The 15243-nt window shown below is 44.4% G+C and overlaps 2 protein-coding genes across 4 annotated transcripts in view; both read right to left on the bottom strand.

Moving 5' to 3' along the window:
* Slc9b2 (solute carrier family 9 member B2) overlaps positions 1–7827 on the bottom strand; it is a 35043-nt gene extending 27216 nt beyond the window's left edge. Inside the window, exon 1 of the mRNA XM_021196749.2 lies at positions 7751–7827. The gene's annotated coding sequence lies outside the window, so the exon portion shown is untranslated. The remainder of the gene's footprint in view (positions 1–7750) is intronic.
* Positions 7828–11171: 3344 nt separating this feature from the next.
* The window catches only part of Bdh2 (3-hydroxybutyrate dehydrogenase 2), a 22422-nt gene continuing 18350 nt past the window's right edge, over positions 11172–15243 (bottom strand). For 2 of the 3 annotated variants that reach the window (XM_021196498.1, XM_021196499.1), the window contains exons 9-10: positions 14494–14586; positions 11172–11430 (exon numbers count right to left, since the gene is read on the bottom strand). In XM_021196498.1, the coding sequence (XP_021052157.1) occupies positions 11377–11430; positions 14494–14586 (147 nt within the window). In that variant the 3' untranslated portion in view covers positions 11172–11376. The remainder of the gene's footprint in view (positions 11431–14493; positions 14587–15243) is intronic. The other variant, XM_029538122.1, reaches the window with a different exon arrangement.

Below are 15243 nucleotides of genomic sequence, written 5' to 3'. Positions count from 1 at the left end.
GTTGTCTGATTCTGGCACGGACTTTTGAAACCTCAAAGCCCATCCCAGTGACACACCTCTTTCAACAAGGCCACACCCCCTAATCCTTCCCAAACACTTCAACTAACTGAGGACCAACATTCAAATATATGAGCCAGTGAGGGCCATTCTTGTTCAAACTACCACAAAACCCAGTTCAGTTCCTCAGGAAGAACAGTACAGACTACTGCTGCTGAATCTTCTCTTCAGCCCCAAGACTGGTTACTTTATTTGTTGCATTAGTGTGTGACAGGAACATAAGTGCTTTCGTGTAACCTAGAAACTATGTTAAAAACATGACATGTTGTTTTGAACTAAGAATTTGTTTTGACAAAATAAATATAAACTTGTTTTGACTTAAAGAATGCTATTGTTGTAACAGGAGAAAAATACTTGCACTGTGAGTGAACAACGTAACATGTTTTTGACTGAACCAACAGAAAAATACTTAGGTGAAAAATGTGCAAAATATCCCAAAGCTAAACACATGGTGAGCCAGATGAACCATGCTCTGAAACGCACAAAGAGGTTAAGAACTCAAGACAGTGGCCCCTAGGGACCGCACTGCTGTGTTCTGGAGACATTGTATCTCAAGCCCCTGCTCTGGTTCCCATTGACAACAGGACTTCGAGACTGGCCTTGGTGTGGCTCTGGCTTCCCTGGCTTTCCACACAGGCCCATCTGTCAGTGCTAGATGCTGGCTGATGCCCTCAAGGACCTTCTGGGATTTCCAGCAGTGCCATCCTCCAGCCTGGCACAGCTACAGGACTTCTGCGCACACATGGATGGAGCCCACCAGCTCTGGAAGTGTGTTAACCAGTGGAGCCTTGTAGCGATTTTCTGCTCAAACAACTGTTCCTCTCTTGTAGACATAATGGTTTTTTGTGCACTGTGTAAAGCTTATCTTTGTGTTGTTCAAACGCTGATTTCTCTGCTCTCATATCTTGTTTCAATCAGGACACGGCATTATAATGCTTAGATCAAAAATCTCCTGTCTCAAGTTTGTGTAAACAGTTCTTACCATTTATTCTCTGCCTTGTCAATAAAAGTTGATCATCCAATGGCTGAGCAGAAAAAGCATAGGGGCAGAAACCTCTGCCAGTCTGGAGAGGTGGGGGTGGGGGGAGTTGGAGTTAGAACCATGAGGAAGGGTTCTACCATGGGGAGGAAGAAAAGGTTCTTAGGAGTTCACCTGGACAACGGAAGCCCTAATTGTGAGTACTGTGAGTGTGGCATGGGAGGTTGCTATATTAGCATAGAGAGTTAAGGATGATCAGTGAACTGCCCAGGTATTGAGGTACAGCTTGAGATAAATCTTTGTTTCTCTGTGTGGTTATTGGGGACTAGCAAAGGCAAAGAAATGCAGACACCAGATTAATTTACAGTTTACACTTATATTAAAAGTTAATTTTTTTTTCCCTTCTTGGTGAGATGTTTGTTTACAAAAGATTGCCATAACCTTTATAGTAGCATGGCATTATAAGGAATGCTTGTGAGAATAACGAAGCAGTTTTGAAAGGCAATCTGTGTGCGTCCTGATAGCTGAGTGTACCACAGCCCACCAGCCGTGCTCTCTGCAGTTGCTTTTCTTGTGCCAAAACATCAGACATAAACAACATGAAGGAGGAAGGATTTATCTGAGCTCATGGTTTTAGAGGCACCACACTGCTTGAAGGGCAGGGTCCAGGTCTCCCATAGCAACTGGGAAGGAGAGGGAGGGTCAGGACACACTGGAGAACAGTGTGAAAGGATGAGTGTGTGTGCAGGAGAATGCAACACACACACACACACACACACACACACGAGAGAGAGAGAGAGAGAGAGAGAGAGAGAGAGAGAGAGAGAGAGAGAGAGAGAGAGAGAGAATATGAATATACAGGAAGTAGTCAAAGCAAGATATAGCTAGTAAGGATACATCCCAATCATCTACATCCTGTAAACACCCCATCTCACCTTTGTAAGTACATCTTAATAATGCCATAATTTTATGACCCTTGTCAAGCAACCAATCAGCTTATTAGGTTAGACCCCATTTTCTACTCCCCTAGGTAATTCTTAATCATTGACAATCAAGATTAACCACTATGTTTCTTGCCTGTGTTACAAAGAGGTCAATGTTTAATGGGGGAATCTTATTGAGAATTTACATACATTACTTGATAATATTTGTAATGCATCTATTTCATTGTTTGGAACTTAAACCAAAAGGGATATCGGTAAATGGTATAGATTCCTAGGATGGAATTTGTAGCAGAAATGGGGGGGGAATGGGGTGCCTCCACGTAAATGCCAGGGGCCCCAAAGCCACAAAACCACCTCCTTCAGGAGGATCTAATTGAGGACTGCCTGAGAGACCAAGAATTGATGATGCAGACAATGCCAGCCAGTCGGGAACTGCTGTTTAGAATAGATGCTTTCTTAGGACCAATGGTGGAGGGTATTAAAGGAGCTTGCAGCCGTGTTCAGAGAGCTTGCTGTGGCCTTTCTCACCCGCTCCTGAAGGAGTCTGTCACTGACTCTGCCTCACCTCATCTCCCAACCCCAAGAGCAGGTAGGGTCTGGCTGTGAGCAGTTCAGAGCACAGGAAACTGGAGTTAAGTCACTTTTCAAAGTGATCCATTCTCTTGAATGGAATGGTGCTCTTTAAAAGGGGTTGAGGGGGCAGGCATAGTGGTGGTGCACTCCTTTTTTGTTTGTTTTTTTGCTTGCTTGTTTGTGACAGGGTTTCTCTGTGTAGCCCTAACCATCCTAGAACTTGTTCTGTAGTCCAGGCTGGTCTCCAACTCAAGATATGCCTACCTCTGCCTCCTGAGTTCTGGGACTAAAGCTATGCACCACCACACCCAGCTAGAACACATCTTTCATCCCAGCAGGAGGCAGAGGCCAGTAGATCTCGGTGTCTTTAAGACCAACTTCATCTACATAGAGTGTTCCAGGACATCCAGGGCTATATAGACCTGTTTCAAGTAAGTGTGTGTGAGTGTGTGTGTGTGTGTGTGTGTGTGTGTGTGTGTATGTGTTTTGAATAAAAGGCTGCAGGAAGATCTCTTTCCATTCCCTTCTGCAATGGCAGGTGGCGTTGCCCCTCCATCCTTACAGCAGACCTGTACTGTGCATGAGGATACAGCAAGAAGGTGCTGGCTTGTAAACTGAGAGCAAGCTCTCACCAGACACCAACTCTTAGACCTGGAACCTTGGAACATCCTGCCTCTAGAACTGTGAGGAATAAATTTCTACTATTAGACTAATAAATGAACCAGCGTGTAGCATTTTGTTACAGCAGCAAGAACGGACTGACTGTTGGGATGCCCTGTGTGTTCTATCCATTCGTGACCACGGATGCTCATTACGTATTGTACGATGAGTGTTCTACATTTGGTGGTCACCCATCCAAGCGCTGCAGTAGGAGCTTCTCAGACTAAGACATCTGTTTTGTTGGTTCTCCCTCGTTTGTTTTGAGGAAGTTCAAGTTAGCTGACACTGCACTTCAGCACCTTCTTGCCTGACCCCCCCCCCCAGCGTGGTTCCAGGCTCCCCTATGAAGTTTCTATGTGGGACAAATACTCTAGCTCTGGGTTCTGCTTATCAACTCAATTTAATGTCTACATCTCCAAAGGTCTCCTATGCAGCAGTGAGGAATTCAGGCCAGGTCACAGACAAGGTTAAAAGTCTCCTGGAGAGTTGCTGAAATGGCTCTGAATGGTTCCCTTTGTGGGAGTGATCTTCTCTGAGAGTTCTAGGTGTGCCAACCACAGGTGGCCGAGCTAACAAAGGGAAGCATCAGTTGTGCTATTTGGCTTATTACCCTGGTGATTTTGTTAACTTAATAATGTAAAAACACTAATGACCTATAAAATATAAGAAAATGGTAGCAAAGGAAGGAGGGACCTGATTCTTGTTTCTCTCTACTCCATCTTCCTTCCAGAGGCAACATTTTTAATTGCAAATTTAACATATGTACCAATATATGGTACAGATATGGCTTACTGCATGTCTAAAAGCCACTTGTTCAAATCTGACAGTGGACCTCTTGCTTGGCTCTAGCCATAGAGTCAGGATTAGTCTGAAGCAGTGTCTATGACATTACTCTTTTTCAGATTTTGGTTTAGGGCTATGAAGGGTTCATGCCCATGACTAATATAGTTCTTTTTAGTAAAAAGAAAGAAAGGAGAAAAAACTTAAAATGTGGTCTTTAAGTGCCTATCGTGTTGGGGGGGAAGCTTTAGTTGATGAAGGTTCCATGTGTCTTGGAACCTTAGCAGCCTGCCTTCATTCACTCATGGAAAGAAAGTCAAGCTTAGCTAATCATAAACAGCCCACAGCCCAGAGCCCTGACAGCATGGGGCTACTGAAAACTTCCTAGACCACTACCCCTCAGATGCCATGTTCTGTGAGAAAGAGAAATCTGTTATTTTTCAAGGGTGTTTTGATAAAAATATATAAATCCTGTTACAATGCCAAAACATTTTGGCAACCACCACAGGTTAATTTGCCCCAGAACTAGCTCTGAGAATTTCAGGTGAGAAGTAGTGTTGAATTGCTGTTGTTCGACATCTGTATGTGTAGCTTCATCACACATTGTTAAATCTCAATAGAGAAATCGGTGGTCAAAACAACGGGGTAGTCATGCGATGCTGGACTTAAACCCTGAAAGATGGTGTCATTTGTAAAAGGAACTAGAACAGAGCGTTTCAGACAAAGACATTGCAGGTGTAAGGATCACACGTGAAGTGGATGCTCATGACAGGAATTCTATGTGCCGTTTTAACCAGGACATAGCAAGGTATGAAATGTGAGCTGTACAAGGAAATGACCTTTAGACCTAACCCCACCGCTTCACTTCCTGTGTAATAAAAACAGATAGATAGACATTTAGATAGATAGATAGATAGATAGATAGATAGATAGATAGATAGATAGATAGACAGACAGACAGGAGATAACCAAAAACCAACAGGAGTTTAGGTTCTAGGCTCCATGCACAAATCAGAAATCGCTCCAAGTGTTCGAAGTAGAAAGATATACTAAAAAGAGAGGTAGATAACCCTGAGGTTGGCTGGGCCCTCAAGGAGGGACCCCAGAGTACCAGCAACTTACTATTGAGAAATGTTCTATTTTTTGCCACAGGCAAGAGTTTCCACAGGGTGTGAGAAATTCAAGAACACTGCTATAGCTGTAATTAGAGAAGCTGGGACTCTGACTGTAATTTGCATAGGACAGGAATATATCTGTGGTGGTTTGAACATGAATGGATTCCGGAGGCTCATACATTTGCATACTTAATCTCCAGTTAGTAGAACCCCGTAGGGGGGATTAGGAGGTGTGGCCTTGGAGGAGGCAGGTCACTAAGGCCTGGCTTTGAGGTTTAAGATTATTTTATATATGTGAGTACACTGTTGCTGTCTTCAGACACACCAGAAGAGGGCAGTGGATCCCATTACAGATGGTTGTGAGCCACCATGTGGTAGCTGGGGATTGAACTCAAGACCTCTGGTAGAGCAGTCAGTGCTCTTAACCACTGAGCCATCTCTCCAGCCCTACTTTGAGGTTTCAAAAGCACATGCCATTGCCAGTGTGTCTCTGCCCTTCGGGTATTTCAAGAGAGTTCTCAGCTACTGTGTCCCGCTCCTGCTCGCCTGCGGCTGCCGTGCTCCCTGTCATGATGACTGCTGCTGCCGTGCTCCCTGTCATGATGATTACAGATTTTAACCCTCTGAAATTGTAAGCACCCGCAAGCCTCTTTCTTCTACCATTCTCCTTGGTCATGGTGCCTTATCACAGCAATAGAAAAGTAACCAAGTCAGTGTTCAACTACCTCCCTCAACTAACTTTTGAAACAGGGTCTCACTATGTGGCCTAGACTGGCCTTAAGCTGCCTTTGTACTGCCTTGGTCTCCTGAAGAGAAGGATTACAGGCCTGCTCCACCTTGAGTACCCCACCTCACCCCCATTCTCACACCTCCAACTGCCTCCTGTCAGTCACAAGAGGGAGGAGGACTTAACACTGGAAAAACCGTGTCTGCAAGTCTCAGTGGACAAGGGCCCCTGCACCAGCACCTTTGGAGACTCAGGCATAGCATCTGCTTGCTAAACTCGAGATGTACACCCAAACTCAGCCAGAAGAAAAGCTGTGAACAAGAATATGAGCAAGAAGCTAACGACCGTTAATTTCCACATTCACACAGAAACTTTACGTGTAAGATCTAGGACCCAGGCCTGGGTTTTTATCACTAACACCTCTGGCTTATTCCGTCTTCGTCTTCGTCTTCGTCTTTGTCTTCTCTGTCCTCTCCGTCTCCATCTCCTCCTCCTTATTGCCCCCTTCTTCTTCTTCTTCTTCTTCAGACATGCATCTCACTATATAGCTCTGGCTGTTTTAGAACTCACTCTGTAGACCAGGTTGGCCTCAAACTCATAGAGTGCTACCACTACATCTGGTTCATCATTTCTTTCTTTCTTTCTTTTTTTTTTTTTAAACAATTTTTTATATATGGTTGTGAGCCACCATGTGGTTGCTGGGAATTGAACTCAGGACTCCTAACTGCTGAGCCATCTCTCCAACTCTTTCTGGCTCATTCTTAATTCCTCCTGTGGGTACTCCAAAAGGGCTGAGAATATAGTTGATGGGGTTATAACCCTAAATACTTTTTATGCCAGAAAATACATAACATGCCCTTGTCAGTGGACTGGTGAGTTTTTTTTTTTTTTTTTGTCAACTTGACATAAACTAGAGTCATCTGGAAAGAGGAAATCTAAATTAATAATATGCCTCCATCAGATTGGCATGTAGACAAGCGTGTGAGACATTTTCTTGACTAATGTTTGTTGGGGGTTAGGGCCCAGACCACCCAATGGTGGTCCTGGAGTCTATAAAAAGGCAAACCGAGGGAAAGCCAGTAAACAGCATCCCTCCACTAGCTTCTATTCAGTTCCTGCCTTGAGTGGCTATCGAAAATTCCCTTCTGTGGACTGTGAGCCTGTGATATGAAATACATCTTTCTTCCCCATGTTGCTTCTGCTCCTTGTGTGTATCACTGCTACAGAGGCCTGTCACTTTGCACATGTCCCCAGAACAGCGCGTGCATGCTCAGGATCTAACTAACGTCTTGTTCAGGCATTACTCTGATCCCAGAGCTCCGCTCTGAACTCCTGTAGGGTGGAAATGGTGTGCAATCCACATTTATATCTCCTGTGCCTGCTTAGCTCAGAGAAGACATGCAGGTGTCTACTGAACCTTCAGACCTTTCATTCAGAAATGAATCGGTAATCCAGCACCCATGAGAGGACCATGCAGCATCTGCATCTGCTAAGGGGCGGGGCCATCTCAGAGAGAAAACAGAGCAGACCTACGCCAGGCATCTGCTCCAAGGTGCTGGTTACTTGCTGGGAGCTTAAAGCTTCCTGCTATTAATGTTTTGATGAAATCAACCTCACCGGAGTCTGGAGCAGGTGTGAGACAAGAAGCTGGTGCCTGCACGGCAAGTAAAGGAGCTATACAGCTCACATGCTCTGAGCAGACATCATTCTGTCCAGGGTCTAGACTTGAAGATACTCAGCACCCTGAGCACCCAGTCCAAAAACTGAGAGCTAAAACAAAAACAAGGAAAACCCCCGCTCAAACTACCTGTAATTGTAAAACACACACACACACACACACACACACACACACACACACACACACACATACACACACTCCCGCACGCGCGTGGGTTGTTTGCTCGGTGCTACTCACCTCATTGCTGGCAGTCTGCGCAGGCCTCCTGGCTTCTGTTGAGTGGGAACGGAGCCTGGGTCTACCGAGGCGTGCTAGGTTGGGGCGGTGCTGTGGCTGGGGCCCCCGGCGGCGGAAAACCCGGAGGTGTAGTGGCTCGGGGCGGGACAGGGCGGGACGGAGCGGGGCAGGGCGGGGCACACTGTCGAGTTCAGGGCTCTGCTCACTCAGCCAGAGGGAGACCCCGGCCCACGCGCCCCAGCTTCCAGCAGCCTCTGACCACTTCACAAGATTAAGAGATTAGGAGAATCACTGTTCCTGAATCTCCTAAATTCTGTAATCCGACGCCAATTCCAGGACTCTCAGTGTCTTCTCACAGGCTGTGGAGAGGCAGGGTTCTTTCCTTCAGGTGACAAATGGAGGAGTGAAACCTTGGAGCAGCATCTGTCACTGTGAGCCTCTTGCTATGTTGTTTTACTGTAACGCTCCCTCCCACCAGCCATCTAATTTTTTTATTTCTGACTGCATTTGGTGTCTTCCTTTTCTACTTTTTCCCCCGTTTAAATAGGAGTTGGAATTTGTTAGGAGATTTAAACATAAATTTTAAATACTATGGGTAAGGGGATGAAACGCTCCCAGGCAGAAAGATGCATCCAAGTCCAAGTGGGGGTTTGTGGGCATCTCAAAGGAGTTGCTCTCATCCATTACCTGGTTTCACTCTTTGAGCAAGTGCTAAGTTCTGTCTTGGATTTCAGGCATGCAGGTGTATTAAGTAAATTTCTATCCCTGACAGAGATCCTCCGAGTGAACCTAGGCTCCATCTAGTACCCTTTCTCAGAGGAAATGAAATACTTTTCCTAAAACGTACTCATTTTCTAAAACTTGCAAAATTTCCATTCTCATTGGCTTCCTCTTCCTGCAGAACTAAGACATATTTTCCTCTCCCGCCCCTTGGTCATGTGATGTTCATTTGATATGCCTAGATTTTATTGGCATGAGTGGAAAACATTGAACTTTTTGGCTAGATTCATTCTGGTTTCATTGCTTGTAACATCTGAGCTCTGACAGAAGTAACAGAATATCTCTTGCTGTTGGAATCTCTGTTGTAGAGGTCACTGTGTCTAAATGAATTTGTGTGTTTTTAACTGTGTGTGTTCCTGCTCACAACACACATGATGCTCCACTCCTGAAGGGACTCTGGCCAGCTTGAGGTGGCAAGCATAGCTCAGGCAGGCCTTGCCCTTCTCCCCCATTTCCCTCTGCCCTGCTAAAAACTGTTAGATTCCATCCCTAAAGCGAGCCACCAAGGTCTATTCCCTTATTTGGCCACTTCCTCCTCCTGAGGCTGACTACCAAGGTCCAGCTATCAAAGTACTGAAGTCCAGCAATTGAAAGCCCCTTTGGTTATCTAATGAACACGCCTGATTAAAATTAAACACTTCATCCTAACATGAGGTTTCCCCTTATACCTTAAACTGCCATTTTCCTGTGTGCCACATCCGTCACTTCTCTATCCAGAGGCAGTCCTTGGTCCCCTTCTGGGATAAATATCCCTGCCCCCTCTCCCTTGTCTTTCATCTCTTGTCTTTGCGTCTTATTCCCTGCCTTCTGTTTCTCTGGGGCAAATAAATCTTTGTGCTGGGAACTTGGTCTTCAAGGTCCTGAGCAGATACATTTCCTAGTAACTCCACTGTTCCATTCATTCATTCATTCATTCATTCACTAAGTAAGAAGTTACAGCATTTTGATCATAATAAAACAAAACAAAACAAAAACAAAAACAAACAAACAAAAGTCAAGGCATTTAGCCCAAATCCTTAATTTCATAAAGTGAAGAACTAGTCAGGCATGGTGGCACAGTCTATATTGTGCCTCAGCACCTCAGCAATCCTGAGGCAGGGGAATGGTGATATAAAAGCCAGTGTGAGCTGCCTAGTGAGAAGCTGACTTCTAAAAACAAAGACCAGACAACTAAAGAAAAGGGGACAGGGCTAGTTGGGTGGCTGGGTCAGTCCATGGAACATCTGACCAGAGCTCTAACGACCTTATCATGGGGGTCGTTGGCAGAGCTAGTCCAAGCACCCTTTGTTGTGAATTTCGACTCAAATCCGTCACCTGCACCATCTTCATACATGGAGTTAGCCCTTCACTGAGACCCTACAGTTATCCTGGCTAATGCAGTCTCTCTGAGAAAAGGCAGAGAGTGAGGAGATGGTTTCAATATGGTCTTTTGAGGTAATGACAAACAGCTTACACACACAACCTTAAAGCTGAAAGAAACCACTTGTAAAGAGTGCTATAGAGTTATCATTCATAAATCCACATAAACTTCCTCTAGAATAACTTTTTTCGACTTCATTTGTCTCAGGTTACTGATTTATACTTATGCAGAGCCCATTTTCAAATTCATGTGCTGTTGTTATCCTGAAAACCAGTGAGAAAACATCTCTGAATTTAATCTACGAAAATCCCCTCAAATTGGCCGTATTGCACGTTAATTATATATTCTTAGCTCCATATTGGATATAATTGCTGATTTTAATAAGCAATGTCTAGACTAAGAAAACAGCACTTAATATGTGGTAAACACTTGATCATGTTTCTTTTATATAACAAGACAAAAATGTAGTTGTGAATCTAAACTCTCCTGTTGTGACATTAAAGCCATCTCATCTTTATCGGTGGTGTCCATTTATGACTGTATAAAAATCTCAAGTTAACATCAGCTTAGAGAACAATCCAGAACTTTACAAAAACATGCAGCTTTGAAAGCCAAAGTGAAACAGGAAAGGGAATATTTTTTTCTTTAACAACTTCTTTTGTATTTGTATTTTAATTTTATTTGTTGCTATAAACTAAGGTGGCCTTCCAAATTTCCTGTGTTAAAGCATGAATCCTCCCTGTGATGCTGGTCTGAGCTAGGTCTTCTGGGAAGTAATTAGGTAACAGAAAGTTCTCTCATGGTTGGAATGAATGCCTTACACAGAGCTGAAAAGGCCCGTGTCCTTTTTATTCTGTTCTTCTCACGTGAGGCCATAGTACCGCTTCCCTCTGCTGGCAAAGGACCCTCACCAGACACAGTGTCTCTCAGCACCTTGGCCCCGCCTTTTAGCCTTTACACAGAGAAACAAGTCCTTCCTCCCCCTTTAAAAGCCATGGTCTTTTGTAATAGTTATCTGCGATGCCAGTAAAATCTCACTAATCTTTGCTTATTTTAAAAAACTACTCTTGGGGCTGGAGAGATGACTCAGCGGTTAAGAGCATTGACTGCTCTTCCAGAGGTCGTAGTTCAATTCCCAGCAACCACATGGTGGCTCAAAACCATCTGTAATGTGATCTGATGTCCTCTTCTGGTGTGTCTGAAGAGAGCTACAGTGTACTCATATAAATAAAATAAATAAATCTTAAAAAAAAAAAAAAAACAAAAAAACCCAACTACTCCTTTGCCACAAAATCAATACATTTTATTTGATTTATTTACCACAGTTTCAGAAGAGACGAGAGACTATTAAAGAGTCACACTCTTGGGAACAATCACTAAAGGGCTTATTTTCATGAAGGTCACTCTTAGAAGAGATGATCATCCAGTCAGCTTGCTTTTCTCTGTGGCTAGGAAGGGCCTGTCTTTCCAGCAGGGATCCACGCGGTCACAGGCTCCAGCCCCCGTCGATGATGACAGGGTTGCCAGTTACATAGGCTGACTACAGTGACAAGCACAGGAGAGACAACAGTTAGTCGGCCTGGACCCCGGGGTGTATTTTGAACATTTCTTCTGTGAGATAATAAACCTTTTGATTCTCATTCTAACAAGAAACCTTAATTGAACAAACAAACAAACAAACAAACAAACCAAAAGCAAGTTTGGATGATTTGGAACAGCTGAGCTTCCCAGGACCTAGATGGAGCACAAGGCCTTTTGAGGGCCTATGCGCATGTCATGTACCCCTTACAGTCTGTTAGAAGTGCGTGGCTTCAGAGTCACAAAATTAAGGAGAGACGAAATAAAGTATATGCAAAAACAACACATTTTCATTTTGAAACTCAGAATCATTCAGAGCTAGCTAACTTTCAGACCACTAATAAATGTTTAGAAAGTGTGTTGACTGACGTCATGCTAACAATGGGAAGACAGACAGTGCCTATTAACTGATCAACTCAGGGAAGCACACAAACTGTTTTAAAAATTTATATAGGGGGGCTGGTGAGATGGCTCAGTGGGTAAGAGCACCCGACTGCTCTTCCAAAGGTCCTGAGTTCAAATCCCAGCAACCACATGGTGGCTCATAACCATCTGTAACAAGATCTGACGCCCTCTTCTGTAATGTCTGAAGACAGCTACAGAGTAATTACATATAATAAATAAATAAAGCTTTAAAAAAATTTATATAGGCAATCATTCTTACAATCCATTAACATGTCAAATAATAGTTCACACTAGAATCAGATGCCCAATTTTGTATTTAAAATTACTGGCTTATGCTTATAAACATTTCCATTTTGCAGAGAACTAATTCTGAAGTTATAGTAGAAGTCAAAACTATTTTAGCTTGCTTTCTGGACATGACAAGGTCCTTGAACTCAGGCATTCATAGCAGCTGTGCCTACCCAGGAGGGACGGAGACCATTAACATTCGGTCCTGGATGAGGGGGGGGGGGCTCATAGAGCCGCACTGTCAGCAAAGAGCTACTGGTAGTCAATGACTGGCTGCAGGAGGAAGGAGTCTTCCTCAGTGAGGTAGTCAGTCCCCACACATGTGAAAAACCCCACACTCCTGCTCATTCAGGGGGTCACTTAAAAAAAAAAAAAAAGGAAATCCATGAAATGAGGGGAAGAGGGACCTGTTGGGAAGAAAGGGCTCTAAGGGAGTGATGGGGAAAGACTCATGAGGGATAAATATGCTCAAAACACATCATAGGGATATATGGCATTGTCAAAAAAACTCTATTCACTTAAAATAGATAATATACTCTATGTTTGTATCCTCAGTTTGACATTGATCTAGTGTTGGAGCTAATTATATTTGATGTTAATTTTGTTCTCCTGTGAGGGGCTGTGAACAAGGAATGAGTCAGCCCTCAGGTGATTTCCTGTAAACCTTCTTCCCAACTTAAAGTATAAAGTAAAGGCTAGAGCCGGTGATTGGATGGAGAAAAAAGGAAAAGGTGGGGCTGAAGGTTTGGGGAGAGAAAGGGAGAGAGGATGATGGAGGGCAGAGGAGGAGGTGGAAGGAACGTGGCGTGAGTTCTAAGGTGTCTTGTAGATGTGGAAGATGGTAGTGTAGTGGTAGATCTGCCCAATCTAGGCGCACAGCATGTATTCATATTAACTGTGCTGTGTTTTCATTGCTGGGGCATATTTGGGTTGGAGATTTACAGCAACAATCTAAACCCGCAATCATTGAAAAAGGCAGAAGCAAAGATGTCATAGTATGAGGACATTTTTTTAAAAATTAAATCCATGAAAACTGATAAGTGTTTGCTTCAATAATAATTTACCTAGCTCCTACAAATGGTGGCTAACATTCCTGAGGAGTAGTAACTAATCTTTTCAGCCTTTATGTCCATCAGAATAACCAACTATGAGGACTGCACCAAGTTCCGGTGAAGAGGCACTAGTACATAAGTAAACTCCACCCAACAGAACCTATTGGAAGGGATGGAGGCTCACGGGACCCCAGAGGTAAACAAACTTCACACACACTCACACACACACACACACACACACACACACACACACACACACACACACACGCGCGCGGGGAAGCTAAAGCATGGGAGATTCCCAAAGGCTCTGCTGCCTCGGCTTCATGGAGGTGGACACGCTGGCGGAGATCACCACTCTAAGGTGGACTTTTCCCACAATGCCTCTGCATTCGAGCTATCCAACTCTGGTTCACAATCCCAGCAAACCTCACTGGGTCACCAAGGTAAGCCATGGATGGTGCAGTTGTTGCTTCTGTCTGTTGTGAGTTCAAAACAAAAGAGCTTTTATGCTCTGCACCTTGGTTTGCGCGTTATCAGTCATTGAATTCACACTAGTCACTCGGGAAGAAACTGGTTATTAAATAGGTGTGAAGTCAAAGAGACCAAATTAGGCATTTCTACACGATGACAGAAAAAGATTAGGAAAGATCATGGACTAACCCCAAATGGGTCACTAGGTCACTAGAAATAAGTAGCTCTTAATGCAGGACCTAAGTGACCACTCCCAAACACAATTAAAGCTCATAAGCCTGCTCACGTCTCTCCTTCGAGTCTCACAATCGAGAGGCTTTTTAAAATCACATTTTATTTAGTGTGTGTGTGTGCGTGTGTGCATGACACTCTAGAGAAGGTCAGAAGACAAGTTGTTGGGAATCCGTCCTCTCCATGTGGATGCCAGGGATTGAATTCATGTCACCACACTTGGCAGTAAAGGGTCTTTACCCATGAGTCATCTTACCAGCCCAGGAGGTTTTTATATGTAACCAGTATGCCCACAACTGTCTTTTTTATAAAGCAAATCTCTCAGAAGGTGGTGTGCTTTAATGTTTTCCTCTATTTTTCCATCTGTGCTGTGATTCCAGTCATGGAAAGCCGAATGAAGAAGAGCCACTGTCACAGACAACGGTGGCTTTTGCGTAAGTGAAGCCAGCGCTTATTCCTATCACATAAACGGGGCACCTTAGCAATACAGAACATAGACTCACAAAACTGTGAAGAGGATGAGCAAATCTGGGCTAGCCCAGCGTGGCAGAATTACAAACCGGAAGGGCAGCGCTCACCTCGTCCGAGGCCAGGTATACGCAGAGCAGAGCGACCTCTTCGGCAGACGCAAACCTTCCCGTCTTTTGTCTGTTTAGGAAAGCTTTCAGTGCCTGTGACCAGAGACAGTTCCATACAAGAGTTGTCGGCTGGCACACGTGTGCCCTTGCAACATCGTCAAGGAGCTTGGGGTCAGAGGAACCTATGGAGGGACTAGGGCCATCATCCAAGGTTGCTTTGAAATTTCCAGCCATGTTACCTGAACTAGTCATGATACACTGACATCCATGGATACTGTGATAGGTAAGAAAGCCTCAAAGGCTGGGTGTGGGGTGGCACAGTTTTAGTTCCAGTGCTTGGAAGGCGGAGGCAGTGGATCTGTGAGTCTGAGGCCAGCCTCATCTACAGAGTGCATTCCAGCACAGCAAGAGCTACACAGAGAAACCCTGTATTGAAAAGCCAAAAACCAAAACAAGAACAAAAGAAACAAAAGCAGAAAGCCACTAGAATGCCCGTCGTGGTCATAGCTGGTACTTGATTGTAATACCAGCACGGGGAGCTGAGGGAGGGGACACAAATCACAGCCGGTGTGGGCTACGGAAGACATCTCTCTATCCCCGACAAGCAACAGTGAAGTATTCACAGATGTCTAATATTAAACTGACCATCTCGGCCATTCTAAGTGCACAGCTCAGGGGTAAGAAGTACAAAACACAGCCAGGCAGTGGTGGCGCACGCCTTTAATCCCAGCACTTGGGAGGCAGAGGCAG

Source organism: Mus pahari, chromosome 4, assembly GCF_900095145.1.
Source record: "Mus pahari chromosome 4, PAHARI_EIJ_v1.1, whole genome shotgun sequence".
In the NCBI taxonomy this organism is placed as follows: Eukaryota; Metazoa; Chordata; class Mammalia; order Rodentia; family Muridae; genus Mus; species Mus pahari.
This window is presented reverse-complemented; position numbering and strand designations above follow the sequence as displayed.